Here is a 26,877-nt window from a genome sequence, read left to right on the forward strand (position 1 = left end):
TTTTCGTTTGCATCGAAGCAATAGACTAGTTCACTTCCTCTTTTTGATATACTCATCGTTATTTCTTATAATTTAGTTTTCTATCACCGTAAATTAAACGTTCATCGATCAAAACAACCATCATCTTGAAGTAATTTCAATTCCTCACTGTTTGTTTTGACGGCTTTCTTTAACACTGAAATTGATTTATCACCTTGAGACTTCAATAGTCTCGCATTTTGAGAATAACAGACTTTATCAGAAAATCACTTAGAATGACTGAAAATGGGTGATTTTAATTATTTGAAAAGTGCTTCAAATGAGAAATAAAGCAACGAATGAAATATTTGTGTTTACATCGATAGAAAATGAAAAACCGTGGTTGTAGGGAATTTTAGGCAAGGTCTTATTAACCAACTACCTGGTTCTTATTTTTTCAATTTTTATTTTTTCAATTTTTATTTTTTTAAACTTTGAATTTGCTAATGTCAATCTTATTTTCTGTAGCCGTCTTCTTTGAATTGCCAACATATATCTCTCGTTTATTCGTTTGTTTTGAGTTGTTCGTAGAAGTACAAACAGATATTTCCCACTGGTTTAAATATGACTATTTTTTCATGACCAACTCAAAATAAAACAAGGAAAATAGAACATGAAAAACTCATTGAGATATCAAAGGAGAGTTTATAAGGTAGTCACTGTAAAATTTGTTATTGGATTCTAAAGGATCTGTCTCACTGTAGAGATGCCACTTAATAATATCACTTATAAACCCAACTGAATACAACTTTCTCCGTCATAGCCTGTTTGTTGATGACAATTAAAATCCTTCCCTGACAGTTTATTGTTGCAGAAAACCCTCACCGAAATAAACTCAGGACAAAAAAAAACCAGTTTTTTTTTACTTTCTTCAGAAATTTAAAGGAGTAAATTCTTGACAGAGGAGTTTTGAATATTGCCAAGGAAACTTTTTGAATGTTAACTGAAGGGAGTGCCATCGCCTGGAGTGAGACTTGTGTGCTGTCACCAAGATATTTGAAGTTTTGGAAAAGAATGTTTTACCCATATTAGAACCCTCTAATTCGTTTACTCAAAACATACTCCACCAAGCTTCGGCTAAGGGAGGACTCGACGAAGTTTTCATACCAGACCAGGAGAGATTTCTTTTTTTCTCTGGTATATATAGTCAAGTTAAAGACGGTAGTAAAGGTGGTCATTTATCATAATGTACCGAAGAATAAAACTAAAGCTGAGCTCTTCGGCGTTACAAATAGTTCTTCTCGCTGCGTTGCTTCAAGAAGGGCTACAAACAGCCAGTGCATTTGGGTAAGTGTAGAATCTGTACATTCTTAACTCTTGCTTAAATGTAACTGTATGAATCTTATTGCACACTATTTTGTTTTGTGGATAGACTGCCTCTTATTTCCAATGAATTTTCCTCCTGTTTTTTTTGGTTTTTCTACATCAAATTAAGTTGGTCTGTCCATAGAACTGTGGATTTTTTCAATCATTTCTGTATAAATCTTATCCAAAATCTATATTTTAAGACATCAAACTCGGTTGATAAAGCGAATAATTATATTTTGAAGGTTCCATTTTATAAGTACAAGAGTTGAATAAATGAACAGAGTAATCAATTTGATGTGGTAAACATTGCGAATTTATGGAACCAATGTTTTTATCGCATAAAATTTTTTCTCTATAGTTAGAAAACGGAAACTGGCATTATTACCAGGCGCAAAATTTTTCCAAACATTCGCAGCCATTTCCAGGCGCGTCTTTTACCCAAGGGCGGATTACATACTTTATACAGTAGATAGCTATGCTTGAATATCATTCTGAAGCGAATAAACTCCCTTGAGAAGTCTGAAAGTTGGCCTTTTGTGAATCGAAATTCGCAGTTGTTGTTTTCATGATTTTCGCGGATTTTAACTGATCAGAAAACGAATATAAAGAAGCTTATTGAAACATGGCAGTGAAGGATTCCTCACTAATGAGTATTAATTCAGGTTTCCAGCCAAAAGATTAAAAAAAATTCACTCTCACAATTGGAGCATCCGTTTTGTGCCCCTTCACCTGTAAAAGGAATAGAAAATAATTACATGATAACATTTCAGCCGGAGTCACTGAAACTCTCGTTGGAATGAAAGCGGTTTCATCGATGACAGAGGTTTGATATAAGCATCTGTTAGGTTGTGGGAGAGAAAAAAATCCTTTTTTTTCTAGAAGTAAGTTAAGTAAAGTAAAAAAAAGTTAAAATAACGCAACCTTCTTCAGAAAATTTCAAACCTCTTTTTTATTCTTTATGAAAATTCGAGTCATCTGTCCTTAACTACAACATTTTCTTACCGTTACTCAATATCAGAATATTGATGAAAATACATGTCTGACAATTTATTCGACATTTTGTCCCTCAGGTATAATTTCGAAAAGACATTTGAAACAGAAGTCGACAGCCTTGTACAACTGGAAAATCAACGATCTTTAAGAAGCCGTAAGTACTGGCGGAAAATATTTCCTTTAGTAGTATACTGCTTGGGATATCCGAGACAAACGTAACTTCAACTGTTTTAAAAAAGCATTGAGTTGTTGAACATAATAATTATGAAGTCGCATTTTACTTAAGCAAGCTATTCTATTTCCGAATGCAAAAATATTTAAGTGGGATGAATTTATCGGACCGAGGGAGGTAGCTAAATAATTGCAGTTTTGTTTTAAATTTTCAGTTTACATGGCAACCCTCTAGACAGAGACTTACTGCCGTTTCTGTTTGGTTGAAAGAAATATAAGGAAAAAAAGCGAAAAAACTCACGGAGTAGTTACATTTTCTGAGATTTATTGAGGACATTCTTAACTGTATATTACCCAAAAATTTTATATGTACGCATTAGAGTATGTTTCTATGATACTTATCTTCTTCTGATTGGACAATCCCACGAGCAGTTCACGTGAATCGAGTGAGACCTTGAACACATTTATTTCCTTTCCTAATTATCTCCCAAGGAAGATCTACAAAAATTTTCCTTTTTTTTCTAAGGAAAAATTTGTGGGAGCATTTATAATGGCAAACAAGGAGAATTGCTAAAGGTTTACGTTTATACAAAGCTTTTCTTCAACTCGTTAAACCCCCTTGCTTGTGGACTATCATTTCACGTAATTAGCCATGTCTCTTGTTAATGCAAAATTTCAGAAACTTTGTTCAGGAATAAATTTTTTGGATCACATCCAAAACTTTCTCGGCGAACATTGTAAACTTATGAAGTCAAATTCTGATAATTAAAGCACACTTCAAGTAACCAATCGACGCCTGTTACTAACATTAAATAGAGTAATTTCTTTCAGAAATTATCACACGCTAACAGGCCTTACGTTTTAGCCACCTTGGCAGCGAAAATGTATTGTTTCCCATGTACATCGGTTTGCCAAAGGAACCTCACCCTGTCTTGAATGCATACTGTGAGACCACATGCTTGTAAAAAGATCCTGAATCTTCCGTAATAGTATTTTGCACTCCTAATCAGAGCAATCAGTCTGGTCCATTGTTGAACTAGTGCATTATTGAGAACGAACCTTCACTATACTGAAGACCAAATCCCCGTGGGGCGTCATGAATTCAATTTACAAGCACCAGAGATAAAGTCTAAAAAATAGCTTTGAGATGAACAATTTTCAAAAATTCTGATTGCAATCGGGTTTATCATGCTTCAGTTTTGTTTATCTGGGGTTTGCTCCTTATTTCAAATAATGGTCAACTGCTCTTTCATTATAGGAATGGCTTATTTTCTTGTTCTGGATTGAATTCGATGGCCGGTTGGCAATTGCTCAATTGGTGTAATCTCTTGAATCCTTTATCTCTTTTCTCTTGGTTGGTGGCTCGATTTAAATTCAAATCAATGGGTTAAAGATGATACATGCCATTTAGCAAAAAAAAAAAACCGCCTTATTAGAGTAAACCAAAATGGAAAATGGCGCTCATTTATGCCCGAACTTGAGTTAAGCACTCTGTTGAAAGTGTTGGTTCCTGCTATATTAGGTCAATAAAATTCATTTATACCAAATTCCAAGAGCGAATGTCTATGCATTCGATCTTGGATGCCAAATTTGAGAGCTTCTGTAAATCACAAAATCTCTGATTCGGGAGTTTTAGATATCTGGGTGGTCCTCCGATTGAGCTGAACGTTTCTATTACTGGAATAGCCTGAAAGAACTTGAGAAAGGTAAAAAAAAAATCATATTTGTTGGGATAACGTGCAGCCTCAATCAATCATCTTCACTCTAGGGTTTTTAAGAGTTTCTTGATTAGATTTTGTGACAATTCATTGTATTATTTCATCGCCTGGAACGAGAAGAGTTTTTAACATTGCTACCATGTTTCGTGACATAGCCATATAACCCACTTGAGACTTAGTAGTCCACCCTACTAACTCTGTCCATATGCATGAGCCTTTCCTGTTGCCGAGGGTTATCAAAGCGGAAAGTATCAATCTGGATTTTTTTCGTTATATGTAGCGATTAGAATACTAAACAAGCGAGAGCTAGATATCCATATGATACTAACTGCCTCTGCATGAAACCGCAGTTTTTCCGGAAGGAAATTCAACCAAAGGGGTCTGGGTCAGGTAAAACCATGATGGCAAGGATAGAATCGCCAAGCGTAATTGTCTAGGTAGTGGGCAACTTCATATTTTAATGGATTGCCTACGTCGCCCCTCAACCACTGAAGTCCAAGGACATAAATGATTTTCTCGGCAAGTTTTATGCCTCCAATTTAGAGTGGTTCTTTTGTGCGTTTTTCTTTTTACATATTTTCATATTTCTTACATTCTGATCGGCAGCCTAAGAAATTACAGGATTACTCAAAAGACTCCGACACTTTTATGTGTTTCTGGCTGTTTTTTTTTTCTTTGAAATTTTCTATGAAACACAACGAATATATGAAACTCATATATCTGAACTGCGGTCAAGGTTATAGAAAGTATATTATATATTATGTTATATTTTAGTCGTTCAGTGAAGTTTCTAAAACTCTTTCCCTCTTCATGTTCATCTGCTTGACTGAAATGCCTGACTCATTTTACAAACGTGATATTTTTATTTTTCGGCCTAATTTCGGCTAAAAACATCATTTCTCGAATGCAAAGTTGAATGTTGTTTTTAAGTTTTTGACTCGTATTTTTAAGTTTTTGACTGGTGGCGTTGGGAGAATGTAAATAATCCTTTTCGGTGAATTTCCTAGAGTGAAAAAACTACGTCAATCAATTTAAGTGATTTCATGATAAGCTTTCAAGCAGTTTGAGTCCGCTCTACTTCCATTTTTTAAACAAAGCTACCAAGGGCTAAAAATTGAACCAAAAATGCTGACTTCAAGTGAGACTATGCTATATTTGGATAATTCTAATGCCTGTTAGATCCCATAACTAAATTCGGATAGGTCTTGAAGATCTCTTTTAACACAAGATTTTACTTGGCAACTAATAAATTTACATGCAGTTGCACAGTTTTGCTAGTCATCAAAAGGAACGAAAAAGAAAAAACAGCCAACTATGGACTGTTTTATTGCGTGGGTCTCGCATCAAACAGCAGATTTAATAGATTCGCGTGGACCTTTGGGCCATTTTTCCCCTCTTTATGATGTAAAGGTGCCATGCCCACATAGCAACGCTTGGAAACGCACACTTGCCTATAGTGCTTTTACACTTTCCATCTATCCTAGTTCCGACCTAAAAGAGTTCTCTACTTCTTCTCTGCTTTTTTAACTGTTTTTCATAGTACCAACCACAACCCCCATATTTTACTCTCTTTCATCGATCTCTATATTTACAATTTCTATTATGTGTTATAGCTTATACTAATTTAAATATCGTTTCTTTATATATATATGTCCAAATTGAGCACTGTGGGGTGAGTCATTGCCGCTTGCATTGCGCATAGCTCACTAGGCTTTCCTAGTTTGAGCACTCTGGCATGGCTTAGACGATGCCATAAATGTGAGATCGTTCGGGGTAACCATATCGGTTCTCTCCAATCCTAGCATCAGCACTGCACTGATGAGGCCCAGAAGGCCGAAAGACTACTGTCTGCATTATTATATAATAATACCTCAAGGTTTAGGTTACTTGAACTTTTACTGCAACTCTGAGTTTCATGCCTCTTGCGAAGCTTCGCAAGAGGCATGAAACTCAGAGTTGCAGTAAAAGTTCAAGTAACCTAAACCTTGAGGTATTATTATCCATGGCTCTAGCCCTACTATTGAGCACTTTTTAGTAGATGATGATCTCATTCCGCTATTTTGGTTATATATATATATATATATAACCAAAATAACGGAATGAGATCATCTTCTAAAAAGTGCTCGATAGCAGGGCTAGAGCTGTGGATAATTATACTTCAAGATCTAGGCTACTTGAACTTTTACTGCAGTAAAAGTTCATGTAGCCTAGATCTTGAAGTATAATTATATATATATAAAACCTTATCTAAAAACCTTATATAAAAACCCTATATATAAAAAACCATATCCTCGAATCGGAGAGTGCTCTACAATCCTGAAGCTTTGTAAACAATTGTATAAATAACTTTTCCATGTCGACTCGGGATAATAGAGTGCTCGACTTGCGGGGTTAGGGTTACAGAAAACGTAAAAAACCTTATCCTCGAATCGGAGAGTGCTCTACAATCCTGGAGCTTTGTAAGCAATTGTGTATATATATAATTTTAGAATAATATCAGAGCTGAGCAAAGAGTTTCCAGCAATCTGATTGGTCGAGCGGTTCCTAATATGACTCTATATAAACCGCTCCACGCGGTTTATATAAAATGTTAAAATAAGATGTTAATAAATGTTACCAAAATGTTATGATTTTAGAAATTTCTCTGTTGTTCAACTCTGAAATTATACTAAAACAATTATTCGCCTCAGGTCCGGTGAATATTGTCAAATAATCCCCTCGAGTTCGTCTCGGGGATTATTCGACGATATTCACCTCGCCTTCGGCGAATAATTGTTAAATATATTTAGTATATTTAGTATAATTTCAGAGCTGAGCAAAGAGTTTCCAGCAATCTGATTGGTCGAGCGGTTCCTTATATGACGCTATATAAACCGCTCCACGCCGTTTATATAAAATGTTAAAATAAAATGTTAATAAATGTTACTAAAATGTTGTGACTTTAGAAATTCCTCTGTTGTTCAGCTCTAAAATTATACTAAAACAATTATTCGCCTCAGGTTCGGTGAATATTGTCGAATAATCCCTTCGAGTTCGTCTCGGGGATTATTGGACGATATTCACCGAACCTGAGGCGAATAACTGTTAAATATATATATAGATATATATATATGATGCAATGAATATATATGAAGTTCATATATTTTGAACTGCGGTGTTAAATACGTATGATGCACGATCCTTCGCAGTAGATAGCGCTATTTATGCAATAGCGAAAATCAGACCTGAAAAAATCAGGCCTGTACGGGATTCGAACCACTGACCTCTGTGATACTAGTGCAGCGCTCTACCAATTGAGCTAACAAGCCAACTGGGAGCAGGCCGTTAAGTAGATATAGATATATATAATAAATGTTTGAAAAGAAAATTTGCCCTGAGTGGGATTTGAACCCACGTCCCCCTGTTACTAGTCAGGGGTGATGACCACTACACTATCAGGACAACTACGCTGGCAACCCCGCAATCAAAGATGTGATTTACGAGATCGGAGACGTGGTCTCCCGGGAAACTTAATTTTCAAGGTGACAGGGTAGGGGAAGCCTATAACCCCATATGAAACCCAACTAAGGATCTATCGAAGATACACGACCGAAGTCAACTTCGCGGATGACAAAGGAGGATCCAATTACGGATACAGGCTAAATTCAATTTATTGAATAAAGTGCTGAACGGAAAACTGCACTTACTAAAGTTTTTTTAAAAAATCTAAGTGTGCGATAACAATAAAGCAATTCGAACAAAGGCCAAATTTTGCGAGCACTTTTAAATTGTGAATGCGAGCATGCGAGCAGTTACAAAAATTTTGCGAGCACGAGCAAGCGAGCGCCAGTGTAATTCTTTCGAGCAATTCGATTGGTTATACTTCGACACGTGAAAGAGCTGTACGCCATTCTGATTGGCTGTATAGGCTTTTTTCATATGTGAAAATAAAGCGTATAGATTTTTACAAATGAGCTTTATGGAATAAAATTCTCCTGTTATGTGTAATAATTATGTATATTGATATGCATATTTGTCATCTAAATTTATTTTTTTGAGGGCCGTAAGTTAAAAAACTATAATAAGTTGTTGCGCCTCCTTAAGTTATATCGAGCAGGAACATTTTAATTGCAGAGAAATGTTCCGTCTCAAATATAAATAGTGCGGTTTGAAATGAATTCCCCTTGGTGAGCGATTGATTGCCTTGTTCTCAAGTTTTGTGAAATAGAATTATTTTGAACGGTAAAAAACCAAGTTCGCTAACAAAAGATTGCAAGACGCTTATAATTTTCCTAAAAATACTACAGATTTGGGATGCTCTTGGTTTTATATTAACCTTTCATCAATTTCAATTTCAATATTCTCGTAAAAATGTGAGCACAATTGGGTGGAGGACAAAAATAAAAGTCCATTAAAACCAGCTTTTTAGCCTTAAACTAGATACATAAACTCGTTGGTAAACCCTTTAATATTGTCTCATCGCTCTAACAGTGAAGGATGCTTCATCGCTACTAGAACCAGAACATGCACCGTCACTGGCACCAGATTCAGGAGCAAACAAGGTGTTTTTGCTGGAAGCTATCGACAATATCCTGCGGAAACGTGGTTATTCGGCTAATACCGACGAATGCTTTAGATACCTGGTGCAACTACACCAGAGTTGTGACGATAACAACTCGCTTCATAATAAAAGAGAATGCGTCACCATGTGTAGTAAGTTTTATCTCTATTTATGGTTCCAACGAAACCTTGCAAGTACAAAATCACACTTACTGGAAAACATCAGATTCAGAACACTAAGAAAAATACTAATGATAAAGATAATCATGTTTATGGTGATAAAATCATCATAATTTTATTACTATTAATAAGAAAAATAACAATAATAATACGAGAAATTAGCCTTAAATGATAAACTCTTGAACCAAATTCATGAACCAAGTTCATTTCACCGGTCAAAAGCCTCGTCTGTCGGCCAGAATCTTTTCAGTGATGTTTTATCCAATCAGTGGCCACGAAAATTTTATTTGCAATTTCAGGATGACATTAAGGTCAGTGCAACTTATAGGAAATGATATTTTTTGTCACAGTTATTCTAACATTTCTTGATTTCATTATGGAATTCATAAGCAGCTGATTAAAAATACGTATTTGTGAATTTGCTTTTTCCTTTTAGTACCAAGACTAACAGGGGGTCTTTGTTACAAACTCTGGGAGCCGGAGGAATTTGGAGAGGTCAATGTTCAAACTGAAAAGCGCTGGTATTTCAAGTCTGATACTAGCTCATGCTTACAGTTTGATTACGGGGGTTGTCTTGGAAACGAAAATAGATATGACAGTCTGAAAGACTGTATTGTGCAGAACAACTGTAAGTATGCAATTCAAGGTCACTTGATATATCTAATTATACTTTTAGTTGGAAGCTTGACCACCACTCATTCTAGATTTTGCCCAAGGAGTGAGAATTAATTTTATCCCTAGGCCAGTAAATTTCGTTATTCTTCGACGAGTCATTTGTAGATCCTATAGATCCCTGAGGTAAATCTTGTTTGACTTTGATTGCCTTCAAGTAATCGGTTCTCTTTCTCACTTTTACATCGTAAGCTGATGACTAGCGTCAGAGAAGAGCTACAAAAGTTTTATAGGGTTTGAAGTGAAGAAAATAATTACAATACTAAAATGAAGTTTTAGGACCACCTAATGTTTTTTGTTTGAAGTGCCTATTACAGTCCAAAAGATTAACGGCTCATTCTTCGTCCCCCCCTCACGTGCTCATTATTGTAAAGTCCTGAATTATAAAAGTTTACAAAATTACTTTTATTTCATTAAGGAAGTTTTGAGAGAGGGTGGACTTAATTTTTTTTAATAAAGGCTGATAGTTTCGAAAGAAACTGTTTGGGGCTGCGTCGGTGGGGGTAACGAAATAATTTGGATATATCAACAAAGTTGAAATGGTAAATTGGCCACCCTAACGATTACAAAAGCTGACGTTTCGAGCGTTAGCCCTTCGTCGGAGCAAATAGAGGATTTGTGGGTTGTGTGTGCTTTTAAAGGCAGAAAATGGAGCTACGTTATTGGTGGGAAGATGGAAACGAGAAAAACAAGAATAAATTAAATTAGTTTTTCTCGTTTCCATCTTCCCATCAATAACGTAGCTCCATTTTCTGCCTTTAAAAGCACACACAACCCACAATTCCTCTATTCGCTCCGACGAAGGGCTAACGCTCGAAACGTCAGCTTTTGTAATCGTTACGGTGGCCAATTTACCATTTCAACTTTGTTGATATATCCAAATTAATTGTTTTTATATGTTTTAATGTAATTATAACTTATGGGAATGCTTTTAATTAGACTGTGCTATTTTCATCCTGTTTTGCTCTCCACAGTAAAGACACCTCTCTTAGACGATCAAGCTGACAGTGGCTTCGACTTTACACAACCGATAAAGGGAGCGTTAACAAGTAAGGTTTGATTTTTTTTTTCTTGCCGTCAATGGGTTTGAAAGAAATCACTTGCTTTTGATCTTAAAGATGAAAACGAGCATAGGAACATGTACTGACGTTCATGTAGGGATCATGTACTGATCATACTTGTGATCTCTATGACTCTAAGCAATGATCAACAACAAATTGTCCCGCAGGCAAGTGATGAGAACATAAAACATAACAGCCTCGCCCGTAAGACGAAAAAGGTCCTATTGGCTATTTCATAATTTAATTTTCTCGAGGCATTTAGCTATTATGACATTCCTAGTCTGTGCTGTGCTCGAGCCAAGTGGCGCCTATTCAGCCTGAGCTTATCCCGGTCTCCATAGTGTGAAGCGATTGGAAGTGTAACTACTTGCCTCTGGATGAACTGCTGGTCCATCGCAAAGTTTCCCCCCCCCCCCCCTGAACCGCACAGCATTTTTACACCCGGGTTTGCGTAGTGGCTGTTAAGGCGCATGTCAGCTATTTTATTTCAAAATGTGGTGGAAGGCAATCAAAAGGAGCTGAGAGAAAGGGCTCAAAGTATTTCACCTCTGGCAGATAACAAACTTCAAAAAATTTATCAGATAGAAGATATAATAAATGAAGTTTCAAACAAGTTTTAAAATAAACAGATTGAATCCCTTTTCAAAACAAATGAAGTGTTGAAGACAAAAAGTCCAAATTTTGGAATACTGTCAAGGTAAATAAGACGGAAATGCTACTGAAATGTTTTACATATATAGAAGTAGCAAAAATGTACCAAAACTTATCTGGGAAAGGGCTCCATCCACCTGTTTCCCTCATTTTGTCATTTTTTTTAGCCCTCTTCAAGATATAATTGTAATTACTTTCGCAACGGCGTCTTTCTTTAGGTGAATACCCAGGTTATGGTACGTGCTCAGTTTTTGGAAACGGATACTTCAAAACCTTTGATGACGTAACGTATGCCTTTCACGGCAAATGCAAGTACATCCTGTTACAATTGGAGAATAATCCCGACGATTTGAAAGTAATCTTAGAGAACGATTTCGAATGCGACCCCACGCAAGTGTGCCAGAAGACTCTGCTTCTTTATGTTCACGGCGTGAGCATCGAACTTGGTCCTAAGAAACATGGAGAGTTCGATGTCAAAGTTGGAGGCTCTCCAGTGGAAATTCCACACAGAGATGTGACCAAATCAGTATACATCAAAGCTCTAGTATGTAGCCCCTTGCATTTATTCATTCGCGATTTTTTAATAGGCTGGCCTTCTTCAGCTTAAAGCTGGTTTAAACGGGGGCCTGTATACTTTGTAAACAATCTAAAGGCCAGACCAAAATACTGGGACATACATTCCCTACTCGATATGAAAAGTGCATGAGCTAACCAAGGGACCTAATGAGTAAATAATCACACATTGTTTATTTATTTCCCTTAGAAAAATTCCGCTAGGGTGGGAAAAATCAATGATTCAAAAGATTTTTCTTTCAATGTAGGTTTAAAAAAGGTCGTATGCCCTTAGCACCCTCGTGAAATTATCTTAGAAAAAGACATAGAGGTTATTCCATGGAAAGTGCGTACGAAGGATTCTTATCCACTCGTTGCGATACATCTCAAATAACGAACAAATGAGTGCAGCGGACGAGTGAGTTTTTTGATACATCGCAACGAGTGAATAGGAATCGTTCAAGCACTGTCCATGGTATGATTTTTTTATTTCATATATACTGAGACTTTTTCCTACGGACCGACGCATCTCAGATTGGAAGCGAGCGACTGTAAAATACATCTTTCCAATCAGAGACATGAACGCTTCAATCAGAGACAAGAACGATAGTACTCCACAGTGTAAATCTCAGTATGTATGAAATAAATACATTTCCCAGATCGCTGACCCCAAGATTAAAAATTATCATAAATTCCCCGGTAATATTGCAAAAGCTTTTTGGGGACAATGGGCAACTACAATGCAATTAAAGAAGATGTTTGACGGAGAGGTGGTAAAGAGACTTTTTTCGTGACTAATGAAGAAATGATTCCACTTGCGCCTCTCGCATGCCAGCAAGATTGTTGTAGCCTCCCGGTTAGCTCAATTGGTTAGAGCGCCGGATTGTGTTGTGCGGGAGGTCGAGGGTTCGAGCCCCGGCTGGACCAATACTAATGGTCTTAAAATAACTGAGGAGAATTTGCTACCTTTCTATAAAATCAAGAAATGGATAGATATTCTAGTCTTCTCGGATTAGGACGAATTAACCGTAGGCCCCGTCTCCTGCAGGGTAAGGGGTAGGAGATGTTAATTTCCCACGTACGAGATTACCGTGTGGTAGATGTCCTCCCCTGGGGTGGGGTGGGTGGGTGTTTAATTACTTTGCTCGGCATATTAGCATGTATTGCTAGGGGCCTAATCAACCTCAACAACCTGAGTTGAAGTAAAGTTACTTACTTTACTTAACCAAAGCGGTGCTACCAGCCTCGGTGGCATTCTGCGCGTGGAAAATACATTTAGTTATTTCACATCATATTCAAATGTGAATGAATGAATAAGGGACAGCCAGGAAGAAATAAATGCAACAAGAAAATTAACAACGGGTTTGAAAACAGTTGTCAGAACAACTTTTCTAAAAGTACCTAAAAAAAGAGTAACTTGTTTCGTTTGTAGTTTCCACTTAAAGGTACGAAGGAACATATTGTAGTAACCACGAAAGACAAAGTCATAATCACATGGGACGGAGAAAGATCGGTGGACATCCATCTGCCAGACACAGCCAAAGAAACATGGCACACGTCAGGGCTGTGTGGAAGTTTCAATGACGACAACTCTGACGATATGAAATCCCTTGCAAACGAGATTATGAAAAAGGTGTACGACTTCGCTAATAGTTTCATATACTCCCCTGGTGAATCCTTGTGTAAGTCAGATGAAATTACGTTAAAGGACACCTGCGATGCAAACGAGTCTGTGAAGAGATTGTGCTCAGTTCTGGACACGAAAGACTTTGAGGCCTGCCATAGCGTGGTGGATCCTACAATCTTCAAAGAAATGTGCCTATTAGACGTGTGCGCTGCTAGCAAGACACCTCAGCTCATGGAAGAGGCAAGATGCGCGATTTTGACACGCTACAGTCAATTATGTAGTTGGAATAACACAGAGCTGACCTGGAGATCAGAAAGCCTCTGTCGTAAGTGAAACGTATTATGCATTACTGTCAGTCAGTCTTTCTGTCAGATAATGGCAAATCGGTCTTTGAGATCTCCTGGCCATCTTGCCAGTGCTGTGGAGAGTGACTAAAATTAATTTTCAAGGCAATTTCTAGAATGCACAGTCATGCTGACTTTCATGCAAAAACCTTCTAGAACCTTTTATCAGGTTTTGTTGTCATAGCACCGAAATAGTTATGTTGTAAGCTTCTGAAAAGTTCCGGTATACTTTGAAAATGTGGAATCGGTCCTGTAATAGTTGTAGGTGTTGCTTTACTGTTTGAAAAAGCTATACCAATAGAGAGGACTGTTTTGGAAGATTGTTAATTTTAAGGAACTTTGGTGAAAACTGTCAGTTTGTGCAGTGGTGAGCTAAGATGAAGTTTGTAGAGGGCTTAGTAAGTTATCCAAGATAGTTACTGTATTTCTACTGGAGTCGCTCCTTACTACGAATATTACACGTCATTTGATAAAGTAGTTGAGTTTTCAAGATTGCAGTGATTTTCTGTCGGTTGAATTATTCCGTAACATCAGCCAGCCAGCAAGTAAGTGACAATCAGTTGGTTGGTCGGTCGGTCGCAGCTCGATCAGCCACTCAGGATTTAGGTCAGCTAATCAGTCAATCGGTCTTTGATTTTAATAGATTTCCTGACCGGTATTTAGTCAGCCAGTTAATGAGTCTGTCGGTTGGTTGGTCGGTCGGTTGCAGCTTAATAACTAGTCAGTTAAGGAATTTTCAAAGAATTCGTCCGCTCTGACGAATAGGTTTGCTATTGCATTTTAAGCTTTCTGAAGAGTGTCATTTTCTTTCGCCACTCAGCGAAAACCTGTCCAGAAACTATGGAGTACAGTGAATGCGCCAGTGGATGTGCTAGAACCTGCAAAAAAAATGCACCAAAATGCACAACTAAATGCCTACCAGGCTGCACTTGTCCCCCCGGGTTGTATCACGACGGGTTGAAGTGCGTGGAGCAGTCTAGTTGTTCCTGTTACCACGATGAGCGGCGCTATGAACACGGAGAAGTTCGTCGCGATATCTGCGAAGCCTGGTAAGCTGAATAGTTCTTAAGCAGGCTATCAGGGCCGTAGCTAGCACGAGGCAAGACGAGGCAATTGCCTCGTCTTAATTTTGGCCTTTTTCATTTTTTTTTTTAAAGATTGACTTTTCTGAAGAAAAATGCCACAGAAAATCCTTAAAAGAGCATTTCTAAACCTCTAGATTTCAAAGTTTTCTGGGGGGCATGCCCCCAGACCCCTCTAGCGGCTCGCGCCTTCGGCGCTCGAAACTTGCCTGGTCTTGTCCTGAAATCTAGCTACAGCCCTGGCTATCTGTTTTTTTTTCATTAATTTGAGAAAGAATTGACTCCCTAATGGTGACTAATTAGGGTTTGAACTGAATAATTTACATTAAATTTACATTAATAATTATAACTATGTGGGCAATCTACAAAATGTGCGGTTGTATCGTATGATAAACATTGACTACAGGATTTATTTTTCTAATATCACATTTCATTTTGCAGTATTTGAACTCTTAACTTACGAAGAACTGAATGAACATCTTATCGATCGCAAAATTCTTGTGCGAACTTGACGAAAACAACACGTACGAAAACACAATTAGACTAGGCCCAAAGTTGTTCATTGATATTATGGCTGCCGTTATCGTTTATAACTCGTGCCACGCAATTTCGCGGTGGGGTCGCGAGTAGGAGATAGCTATTTTGATCCATTCTGTCCCGGCATAAGGACACTTTCGAGCCTCATTAAAAGTTCGTTTCTTAAAACGTCACGCCTAAAGGTCAAAATTAATTCAGTGTGTATGTTGTTTAAATTAAGATGAAACAAATTTCTAAAACGCAGTTTACAGCATCTGTTATTCTTAAAGAAATATGCGACTCTCAAAAAAGTCTAACCCTTGGTCATTAATGTGACAATTTAAACTACATTCTGGAGACTCAAATTTTGAGCAGCCAACACATCTATTCCATTTGAGAAGGCACCGGTATTTCCAACAAGGTAACTTATGCTGTTCCGTCAGTCAGGTTATCTATTTAGGATACCACTAGATGTTCATGGTGAACTTTAGTTAATCTGATAGACTGGAAACCCTCATTTCCACACTAATTTAAAGATTTTCATTCGCCTCTTATAACTTTTATTAAAAAATACTTTCCATTTTATAGCCAATGCGAAGGGGGAACGTGGAATTGTTATTCCATTCCTTGTAGAGGTGAGTATTTATTATTATTTTCTCGATGCGTGAGCGGGCGGTATAATTCAAAACCTCTGTTCCGAGAGTGGGCAGTATTCTTCAATCCGGCCCGTTCACGCAGGTGGTATCCTATCCGTTGCGTGTTGAGTCGCCTAGTACATTCTCAGCTCCATTGAAAATTTTTAGAACTGTATACAATTTGTTTCGCAGGTTGGGCAGAATTTATGTGTAGAGATTTCGGTCACGACCTTGGTGATAAATGATTTATTAATTCTCCCCCCCCCCCCCTCCTCTCTCTCTCTCTCTTCATCTCTTAAATCACTATGGTTGGTCAGCAAAAATTGCTTTCGACATGAATTTTTTTTTTGTACCAGATGTGTCACGGGAATTCTCTTGGTTTATCAAAAAGACAAGCATGAAGATTTCAAAACATACATCTAAATTTACTTAAGATTTAACTTTCCTTGACAATTAAAACTGAACAGAGGTAATTCTTCGTAAATTAATCGACGTTGGAAGGGAATAATAATACTTTCCGTAAGATCATTGAAGATGAAAAAGTTATTGTGATAATCATTTAACTCGAGTATACTTGCACAACCAGTGCTGTTGTTTTTTCTGATTCGACAAGAGACCTTTTACGAGGTCTAGCGGTCTAGACAAAAATGGGAAAATAAGACTGAAACAATTGAACAAATACTACGGTGTGATAGCAGTACTAAACTATTTAAAATGTGGATATATTTACAGGTGAATGTACGATTTTGGGAAGTACCAATTTCAAGACGTTTGATGGCAAAACATACAGGGTTTTCCCTAAGGATTGCGAGTTTCATTTACTAAAACACAAGGACGGCGAAATATCTGAATTCGATATTAGAGTCAAAAATAAGGATTGCGAGGAGACCATAGCACGTCCGTTCTGCCAAGGTCAAGACATCACTATCCTTTTTGGTAATAATAAAACAGTTGTTACAATTGAAAGGCACCTCAGTTCAGATCCTAAATTCTTGGTCACCCACGGCTCCTTGGATGTAGACATGTCCGTGGAAAAAGTTGGAGGACAGACTGTAGTGTTATCCACTCGCTATTTCCAAATGACAGCAACCAGGCAAAATCTCTTTCTATCCGTGTCTCCTGATCTAAAGAAGCAGACATCTGGTCTCTGCGGCACATTTAACGAAAACAGCAACGACGATTTTTTGAAACCCGACTTGGCGGAGGCTGCCTCTTCGAACGACTTCTTGAAGAAATGGTTGACCATGGACGATGAAAATTCAAAAACATGCACTGGAAAACAATTAGGAGACGACCCTGCTCTCGCTGCTCCCACGCAGATGGATTTCTGCCAACGTAATTCTGAGCTTAAGCCTGCGGCGAAAATGCACGCCGATCTGCTAAGGGCCGTGGATAGTCCTTTTAAAGAGTGCCGGAGACATGTGCAAGACGAGATTTTTTACCAAAATGCCATAGAAGCGTACTGCAGGCACTCTGTTAGTCTCTGCGACGTCATAGCTGGATACGCCAAAGCTTGTGGCGATAAAGGAATTAAAGTGCTACGCTGGAGGCAACGAGCAGAGGTCAAAGGCCTATGTGATGAGCGTACGTAAAGGTTTTATTCTAAACATTTTAAGTTTTTTTCACTTTAGTGTTCAAATGATGGTCCTATACAGGTACATGTAAATTTTTCACTTCAAGAGGAGCGAGATGGTCCCCAGCGTTAAAGTTTTCTAATTGTCCTAACTCTTGATGGGAAATAAAACATTACTTTGCAAAACTCGCCCAAAAACTTGAACTCACGCAAATGGGACCAAATCATTGCTAGCTCTTCCAAAATCCGTTCGATAAAGAGTTGAACATAAAATTTGAAATGAAACACAAACGAGTCAGCCAGTTCATGTATGCCATATGCTAAGATGGGTTTTACTATCCTGCTTTTTTTCTGCTAATTTCTTTTTTTCGTCTTGCAGCGAGTTGTCCATCCAGTGATCAAGAGTTTAAATACTGTTTAGATGCGTCTTGCCCGCAGACGTGTGGGGATGTAAAAAACAAGCAAGCTTGCCAGAAGTAAGTCTCACAACTTTATAGCTTACGTTGTTTAGGTTCGCCTATAAATTGCAAATGCAGGCGAGAACTTACCTTTCAAGGCCAACCTTCAAATACCAGTGGGTATACGGTGGTTCGTGTTGCATCTTCCTTTTAGTCTATTGCATTATCATTGCAGTTTCAATACTTTAACAAAAAAGCCTCCCAGTGGGGTTAACCGTCAAACGTTCAAGACCGAAATCGCAAGGTTCTGTAAACAATAGACCACGCCTTGTAAGGGTTTACCGTCGTAAAAACCCATGCAGGACGTCGGGAGAACACGAGAAACGTTTTGTAAATCCAGGATCAGAAGCCAATCAGGGAGTTCGTAGCATTTCAGTTTATTTTTTATAACCAGCAACATCATTTCATCCGGCCCATTTTAGCTGTCGGATTTCCTCGATAATCTTTATCAATTTAGAAGTAGAAAGAATTCAAGGTATGTCATATCCTCACAGTCGACGTAAACATTGCACAAAGCACATTGCACAAAGCACACTGCACAAAGCACACTGCACAAAGCACATTGCACATTGCACAAAGCACACTGCACAAAGCACACTGCACAAAGCGCACTGCACAAAGCAAATTGCACAAAGCACATTGCACAAAGCACATTGCACAAAGCACATTGCACAAAGTACATTGCACAAAGCACATTGCACAAAGTACATTGCACAAAGCACATTGCACAAAGCACACTACACAAAGCACAAAGCACATTTGAACAAAGGTTTTCTTACATATTTTCTACTAGTGTAAGACAGCACTGAATTTCTTCAGGAAACAGATGTGGTGAACTGAAAACGTTTTCGCGATTTGTGAGGGGGTGCCTTTGGCCATTAACCTTTGGCATTAACCGGTCACTCAACCGTCATGCGTACCAAGCAGTTTAGAAACAATTTTTTCTCATAAAGTTCAGTTAGCAATTATTTCTTAAATCATAATGTTATATTTGTAAAAACAACCGTGGCGTTTTGCCTGAGTCACAACGACTGCTTAAGGAAATACAAAATTTATACGAACTCTTTCTCTCTGTCACCGCTTATGCAATAAAAAGCTGACCATTTGACGAGAAGATTATGAAAAAAAAAAATCAGGTGTGCGGTGCTCCTACACAGATTATGCTCTTTGGTTTATTGCCAGCAAATAATTGTTCGCTTAATTTCTTTTTTTTTTCTGTTTAGTCGTGGATGCATAGAAGGGTGTTTTTGCAAAAAGGATGGCATGGTTCTGCGCGGAAATGAGTGTGTCGCAGAAGATGAATGTGCAGGTTAGAGTACTTTACATTAAAGCTTGAAGCAACATTGAATTAATGTTCAAAATTATAACAAGAGGGGATGAAAATTGCTATGAACGAATGTTATTATTTACATATACTATTAACCTTTGTATTTGTTAGTAGTAGTTGGTATCTCCGCGGTTTAAGAAGACGGTCAAACGTCTCTGCATGTGGAACACTAAGTGTCTAAAGAGGCCATCTGTCACGGTACTTTCAATCTAAACAAAAAAGGGGCCTATGTGTCTCTTTGACACAACGTTGGTAGGGGGGGGGGGTTGGGGAGTTGGGATATAACAAGATAGTCTGGTTTTATCCACTAAGTTGATAATGTAATTAGCCACCGTCAAGAACATTCAAAGTCGACCTTCGACCGTTAACCCCTCGTCACAGGAAATGGCTCTGCGTGTAAATCTCCGCGTTTTTAAAGATTACAACTTTCTGAGAAAGCTTGAAAAAAAAAAGGTAAAGTGTTTGGATTTAACCAACATCAAATAAGCTTGGTTGCTATAAAATCTCGAGTTTTCGTTTCCCTGCTTTTGATTCCTTCAACAGTTTTTTTTGTGAACGTACGTTTCAATTCTTTTTTTCTTCTCGCGTTTTGTGCGACTCAGATTGCTGCTTATGTACTTCTTTGAAAATTGAACGCATGAGTTTAAGGTGCTGCCGGCGAAAATTAATCGATCTGCGCATACCCAGTGATTAACGTCTGTGTTCTTCAACTGTTAGATTAAGCCCTCGTGCAGATTGCTTCACTTTAAAGCAAACCCATGTCTTGTCTTGATTCTAATATGCAGACTGATGAACGTTAATCATAAATTATTCCCAAAGCACTGAATTTGAAAATAATGATAATCATGATATCAATACACACTTGGCAACAGCAATCGTGCCAAAGGTCTAGTAAAAGTTTTCAAATCCAACACGAACTCTTTTTTTATCTTTTGAAATCTTCCAGTTCAATGTGAAGCAGAGGACCATGAATATAGTTCATTTGGACGTACTTGTTTGGATTTGGAGTACGGCCTTCCTACAGATAACACTCCAGGATGCCACTGCAAAAACGGTCTTTACTGGAATGAATACAAGAAGGCGTGCGTTCCAAAGGACAAGTGTGGATGCATCCACGAAAAAGCATATTATGAAAAAGGCGAATCTTCACCGTTGTCTTGTTCAATGTAAGTACTAGTATGTCAAAGGTAGGAGGTGGGAAAATAACGACAGAGGGGTACATGTAATGAAAAGTCTGCCTTGTTATTTTCAAAAGGCTTTGCTTCATGTCACCATGTGTTGGATCATTTCTGGTGACGCATGTAAAAGACTATTTAAATAGAATCCAATTAAAATGTTATAAATATTGTAAAATATTATTTAGATGCTCAAAAAGGAATAGATTCCTAGCCATTTCTTTTAATTGTAACGACTGATTTTTTCGTTCCCGACAGGAAATGTTCTGGTGCACGAGAATGGATAACTGATCCAAGCATTGATCCCCTGCCTGAATACGAATGCGCTGCGTTTGGTCAGGAGCAGTATCGAACATTTGACGGCATGTGGGTCACATTTAATAGCGGTGAAAACTGCGAATACACACTCATGCGGATAAAGAACACTAAAAATACGGTCAGCGTGTCAAACGAGGCATGCTTGGAATCACTGGAGCTGCAAATGTGCAAGAAAGTACTCATCGAAACAAAAGAAGGATCAATCGAACTTTTCCAGAGGAAAATTACAATTGCTACCGCAGGATCATCTACACAATATGTGCCAGGGACCTACCCTGAACCATGCACCAGAAGCGCATTAGACAACGCGGAGATTTTCAGCAAGGGGTTATTTATAATCGTGCGTGTGTTCAGCCCCTACGATCCTTTCAAGCCCTTGTTTGAGGTTTGTCAAAACTTTTTTACCTTATGTTCCTTTCTTATTATAGGTTTCAATGCTTTTTCTTCTTCATTATGTCCGGAGTAATACACAGGGATGGTTTCAATAATATCCAGTTTCCTGCGCTCTTCCGCAGGTCCTAAGGCCTATTAATGCCGTCGGTTTAGATTTTTATTTCCAAGATGTCTTGGTCGTTTCGTAATGGCAGCCACCTATTTCACCCCGGGCAGTCAATCATAATTGGAATTCGGAATTCCAGATTGGGGATCAGAAAAACTGAGGATATTAGAAATTGAAGGTTGAATTTCAAAAAAAGCTGCAAAATGGCATTTAGCCCATTAGCGCATTGCTGATGATTCTGAGTTGGAACCCGATGGCCATTTAGGATAACAAACCATAAGCTATCAGCAGCTAGTTCATTATTCGAAAAGATTTGACAGGCTGTGGGGTGAGACAATAATGTAGAATGTGGGCATCACTGTATTCGACGACTTAAAGCTCTGATATTACCGTTACATCACAAATTTTAATTTGTTTACCCTCCTTCCCCTACTACAGGTGAAATACGACAAAGGTAACCGAGTTTTCATTACCCCTAACAAAAAGTTCAAAAATCAAAACAAACTTGAAGGAATTTGCGGTAACTTCGATGGAAAGAATGGGAATGATAAAATCCTGAGGAATAATGAAACCCTGGGAAAGAATGAGCTCATAACAACGAGCAACAAAGATTTTGTTGATGATTGGAGGAATAATGAAGATTGCGATGGTATTGCGGAAGAGACTAGTTTCATGGAGGTGTGCGACCTCTACTCCGACCGAAAGAGTTGGGCCTATAAAGGTGAGTTAAATGGTAGTTTTAACTTAAAATTGACCAGCGTTGACCAGGAAATTCACTCAGGCTAAGCATTAACCGCACTCTGATAAAAGAAGAACTCAGAGCTCGGAATAGCTATATTTTGCAAGCCATGCTTAGGCAATCAATAGTGGTATCCCTAAATTGCTACAGCCCTTATCTCTGGTTTCCCATGGATCAAGTACTTGTTGACTGCTGATTCCTTCGAGTTCACTCTACAATGAAGGAGTACATTTAGATGCAATTAGATAAACAACTAGCTATTTCACACCCTTTTGGTAGTAAGACCTATTGTCTATTATGATACAGCAACGATTTTCGAATGAACAGTGAAACAGAGGCAACAAAAATGAATCCAATAGTTGAGAATTATCGCAAAAGTATGAAGTGATTCACAAGGTTTTTCAAACATAACTGTCCAGTTTTCCACAGAACAGTTTTACAGAGACGCTAAAATTTGGTAAGTACTATTTGAAAAAATTAGTATTATCCAAATTAGAGCGATTTTCGATTTAATATCGTAAGAATGACACCAAAATAATCACAAAAGGCCAATCCAAAAAAAGGAAAATACCCCAAAGAACCAATAAAAACAAAAGGTAACAACAAAATCAGCTGCTTAAAACGCGGGAAAACGCAGGTGATCAAGTCGTGATTGGGTTTACTTTGGTATATGATCGGTTCGTCATCATCAACATCATCATCTTTATTTGCCTTATTTTAACAATACAAAGATTTATTTACAGCGATAATGGCTAGAAGGCGAGGAGACCCAAGGAGCCACCGGGGTTATGGGAGAGCCAACTCACTTACAATAATAAATCGAGTAAAGAAAAAAGTGGTACTAATGTTCGGCTTGGCCAATTCAGTGGTTATTTAAGTAAAACCTCTTGCATTTTCGTCTTAAAGCTAAGAAGGTTTGACAAAGGAGTGATTTAGAGAGTGGCGCAAGTTCTCTGAACCAATCACAGAGCGAAGTAAACAAATCCGGGATTACTGGTGGATGTCCTCCCCTGGGGTGGGATGGGTGGGTTTACTGGGCCCTCAGTAATTGGCGCAAGCTGTTGCGGTGTCCCTACCGGTCGGCGAAGCTTAATAAAAAAAAAAAAACTTTCGACACTTCATTAAAAACTGTTCTGTTACTACGACTATGACTACCCTTTTATCAAAATTATTGTTGTATGTAAAATAACAAAAGTAATACTTGATCTGTCTCATTTTTCTTTGTAGGATGTGCAATGCTGTATACGGACAAAAACTTTACCACTTGTCACGCGGTTGTTCCACCACTTGATTATTATAAGGCTTGTCTTCACGAGACGTGTTTGTGCAGCAAAGGAGGTGACTGCGCATGTTTCTGTGCGGCTATTGCAACCTATGTGAGAGCCTGTAATCAGCACGGGGTCTCCATCACGTGGCGTCGGGAAGGATTTTGTGGTAAGAGCTGGATAGAGTGACATTTTAAGAAAGCTTAGTTAACTCCAGAAAAGTTCTTTTTTTTTCTCTCCGCCACTTATAAAGTGTGGATGAAGTTATGACAATAACCATGTCCCGAGTTGACAATAGTAAATTATGATTTAATCTCTTTGAATGTGCTCTCTTATAAACCTGTGTGCGTCGTCATTCCAAACGCCCCTTGTTGTGAGACTTCAGCACACAACACAAGTACATTCGAGTCATTTTAGCGGACCTGAACAGGGAGCACAATGCCAACAAGGGGATGATTCACCAAGTGGCAGAGATAAAAATGAAATGGTTTTCGGAGCTTCATTCTTCTTTTAAAGTTAGCCTTTAGTTTTTTTTGCTTAGATTTAAATATCTCAACGTTTTCAGTCATATCTGATGTCGATCGGCAAAGTGATCGTATTGCGAATTTTATTGATATCATTAATTTGAATCATTATTTTCGCGAGCTATTGAGTGAATCTCTCGTTTATTAAAGCACCATTTGATTGGATGACCACAGACCAGAATCAATGTAGATCCAATTTTCGAGGATATTAATAAATGGGAATCGAAGTGAAGCAAAATACTCGAAGTGCAAGGAAACGTAATGGGATGGGATGGGGTAATGTTAAATAAGGGATTTAGCAGTGGACATTCCACGAAGTAGTTCTTCTTGTCCTCTGTTTTCAAGTAGAATTGGAATTTAGAATGTTAAAAATATTAGTGACTAGGTCGCAATTGGTTCAGCTTTACTTCCCAAAAACGAAACACTTTGGGCAAATTTACCAAACTAATAAGGAGGCGAGAAAAGGCAAAGTCGGTGCAATCTGGAATTACTCTCACTGCTCAATTGAAAATTTGTATGTCCATCAACACAAGCTTGGTCTATATTTAAACAGAACTTCCTTGCTGCCGACCATGTGCAAACAGTGGTGGATATGAAGCAAACATTACCATACCTTCCACTTGCGAAAGTAAGGGCGAATGTGCAGCAGGGAACGAGAGATGTTGTCGTGGAACAAAAGTTGAGGGTTGTTCATGTCCTGCTGGAAACTACTTCAATGGAAAGAAATGCGTAGCGCAGTCAGGTGCTTGCGAACAGCCTTGTTCGTCAGTCAGCAGTTCATCTATGTCAAGTTCAAGGTTGGTGTAAAACTAAGTAAGATACATTATTATACGGCCGGTTTGTCCTGAGGTAAATCCAAGCGTTCTGATTTGTTCTTACCTGGGTCCGTTTTGCGTCCGTTTTCCCACGTAAACGGTTATGATCTGTGTATTTGTGTTCACCAAAGCTAGCAAATTCCAAATAAACACGTTTCCTACGATTGCCATATAATAAACTATTTATCAGACTTGCTTGCTCGAGCCGTACTGCGAAATATTGGTCCTTGGTCAATAGTATATTCTTCACGCTCGGTTAGAAAAAAGTCATTAATCAAGATGAAGTGATGAAACCTGTTTCAAACAAGCAGATCAATACATTTTTAAACTATTGAAAAGCTTGGTAATAAAGAATTTGTGCAAGGTGAAGGAGAAGATCTTCACGAAAACTTCTAGAACTAGCTTTGAAACTCTTTAGAGTGGTCATTTTATATTATCAACTCAGTTGATAACACCTTAATCACCTTGCTACAACCCCTTTAATTGTTTAGATTATTACTTGCAACTTTTCTAGAGGTGGCATGACTCCATTTTTTCGGAACAATTTTGGACAATTTTTCGAGTCCTTATGGGGACTCGGACATTTTTATTCTCTTTCTACCGACCTCAAAAACTTACCTTCTTCCTTAATCTTTAAAAAAAGAAAAGAAAACTGACTTTATTTGGAAAATAAAATCTCAATGTTAACCATGAATTCTTGAACTAGAAAAAATTTGAAAATTAAAATGAGACAATGTAAAAGCGGAGGAGAACAGAGGTCTGCGCCTCTAATGCCCTCGACCCATTCGAAAGAAATACGACCTTCGCTAAGCACTTCAATCTAATGTTTTTTCCCTCTGTTTTTTTTTAAGCGTTTCCACGTCAAGTTCAATTTCTTCTTCGTCATCAATATCATCAAGGTATCCAATTTTGCTGCTTTTATTTTAGAGGCGGGACGCCAATTTTTAAGGTTTTCTTAATAATCTACTTATGTCTTTACCAACTCTGACTTTCCTGCATTTAATTTTGTCTTCGTTTTTTATTATAGTTCAATTTCCACTTCGTCTTCAATATCATCAAGGTAATAGATGTTTTAAACTTTAAATAAACTGGCGAATGTCTCTTTTGTTTCAAATGTCTATTGTGCGTTCTGCTAGGTTGACCAATTCCCCGTTAGTAAACTTTGCTATTCAGATTTAAAGATCTTGTAAGATAATTTGCTAATTCGAAGTTGACACTGAAAACATTACGTTTCAGTGTATCCACTTCGAGTTCGATCTCGACTTCGTCATCAGCATCCACGTCTTCATCTTTATCAACTTCTTCAAGGTAGTACCATTTTTCCCAATTTTAATTATTAACGTATATTTCAGTAACACAAATTTCACTTACTAAACAAAAAAAGTTGCTAAGTGATCGAGTGATAGTAATTCTTAGAAGAGTAACTGAAAATCGACAAGCTGTTCTTAATAAAAATGAATAAAGGCTGATAGTTTCGAAAGAAACTGTTTGGGGCTGCGTCGGTGGGAGTAACGAAATAATTTGAATATATCAACAAAGTTGAAATGGTAAATTAGCCACCGTAATGATTACAAAAGCTGACGTTTCGAGCGTTAGCCCTTCGTCGGAGCGAATAGAGGAATTTTGGGTTGTGTGTGCTTTTAAAGGCAGAAAATGGAGCTACGTTATTGGTGGGAGCATGGCAACGAGACATGTCCCGTACAGGCCTGATTTTTTTCAGGTCTGAATTTCGCTATTGCTCAAATAGCGCTATCTACTGCGAGGATCGTCCATCATACGTATCAAATACCGCAGTTCAAAATATATGATTTTCATATATTTATTCTATCTCATGAATAAATTAGTGGAATGAAAAGCATTCGTTGATCCCTATGGGATTTAGACTACCGTTTTGAAAGATGAGCTTTTGTTCAAGATTTTTACGGCTTTCCGTGCCACCTAAGTGCAAGGAAAGACCGCAGATTGCCATGTGCTGCTTAGAATGATTACGTAAATTAAAATGTCTAGCGACTGGTTTCGATGTGTCCTTGTCATTCCTTTCCACGTCTCGAAGGTGTTCTCGGAATCGGTCACCTAGTCTTTTGCCTGTTTCGCCGATGTATATCTTTTTGCAATAA

The 26,877-nt window shown here is 38.0% G+C and overlaps 1 protein-coding gene across 1 annotated transcript in view; it reads left to right on the forward strand.

Moving 5' to 3' along the window:
* The first annotated feature begins 911 nt into the window (after window positions 1–911).
* Window positions 912–26,877, forward strand: part of LOC111328179 (uncharacterized) — a 92,677-nt gene continuing 66,711 nt past the window's right edge. Inside the window, exons 1-20 of the mRNA XM_088744605.1 lie at window positions 912–1,305; window positions 2,397–2,473; window positions 8,679–8,900; window positions 9,364–9,555; window positions 10,574–10,648; window positions 11,530–11,855; window positions 13,296–13,815; window positions 14,655–14,883; window positions 16,021–16,067; window positions 16,800–17,651; window positions 18,020–18,116; window positions 19,322–19,407; window positions 20,372–20,591; window positions 20,859–21,303; window positions 21,856–22,138; window positions 23,384–23,590; window positions 24,499–24,742; window positions 25,612–25,659; window positions 25,788–25,820; window positions 25,997–26,068. Coding sequence (XP_088600731.1) covers window positions 1,205–1,305; window positions 2,397–2,473; window positions 8,679–8,900; window positions 9,364–9,555; window positions 10,574–10,648; window positions 11,530–11,855; window positions 13,296–13,815; window positions 14,655–14,883; window positions 16,021–16,067; window positions 16,800–17,651; window positions 18,020–18,116; window positions 19,322–19,407; window positions 20,372–20,591; window positions 20,859–21,303; window positions 21,856–22,138; window positions 23,384–23,590; window positions 24,499–24,742; window positions 25,612–25,659; window positions 25,788–25,820; window positions 25,997–26,068 — 4,376 coding nt within the window. The 5' untranslated portion in view covers window positions 912–1,204. The remainder of the gene's footprint in view (window positions 1,306–2,396; window positions 2,474–8,678; window positions 8,901–9,363; window positions 9,556–10,573; window positions 10,649–11,529; window positions 11,856–13,295; window positions 13,816–14,654; window positions 14,884–16,020; window positions 16,068–16,799; window positions 17,652–18,019; window positions 18,117–19,321; window positions 19,408–20,371; window positions 20,592–20,858; window positions 21,304–21,855; window positions 22,139–23,383; window positions 23,591–24,498; window positions 24,743–25,611; window positions 25,660–25,787; window positions 25,821–25,996; window positions 26,069–26,877) is intronic.

This window comes from Stylophora pistillata, chromosome 14 (genome assembly GCF_964205215.1).
Source record: "Stylophora pistillata chromosome 14, jaStyPist1.2, whole genome shotgun sequence".
Taxonomy (NCBI): domain Eukaryota; kingdom Metazoa; phylum Cnidaria; class Anthozoa; order Scleractinia; family Pocilloporidae; genus Stylophora; species Stylophora pistillata.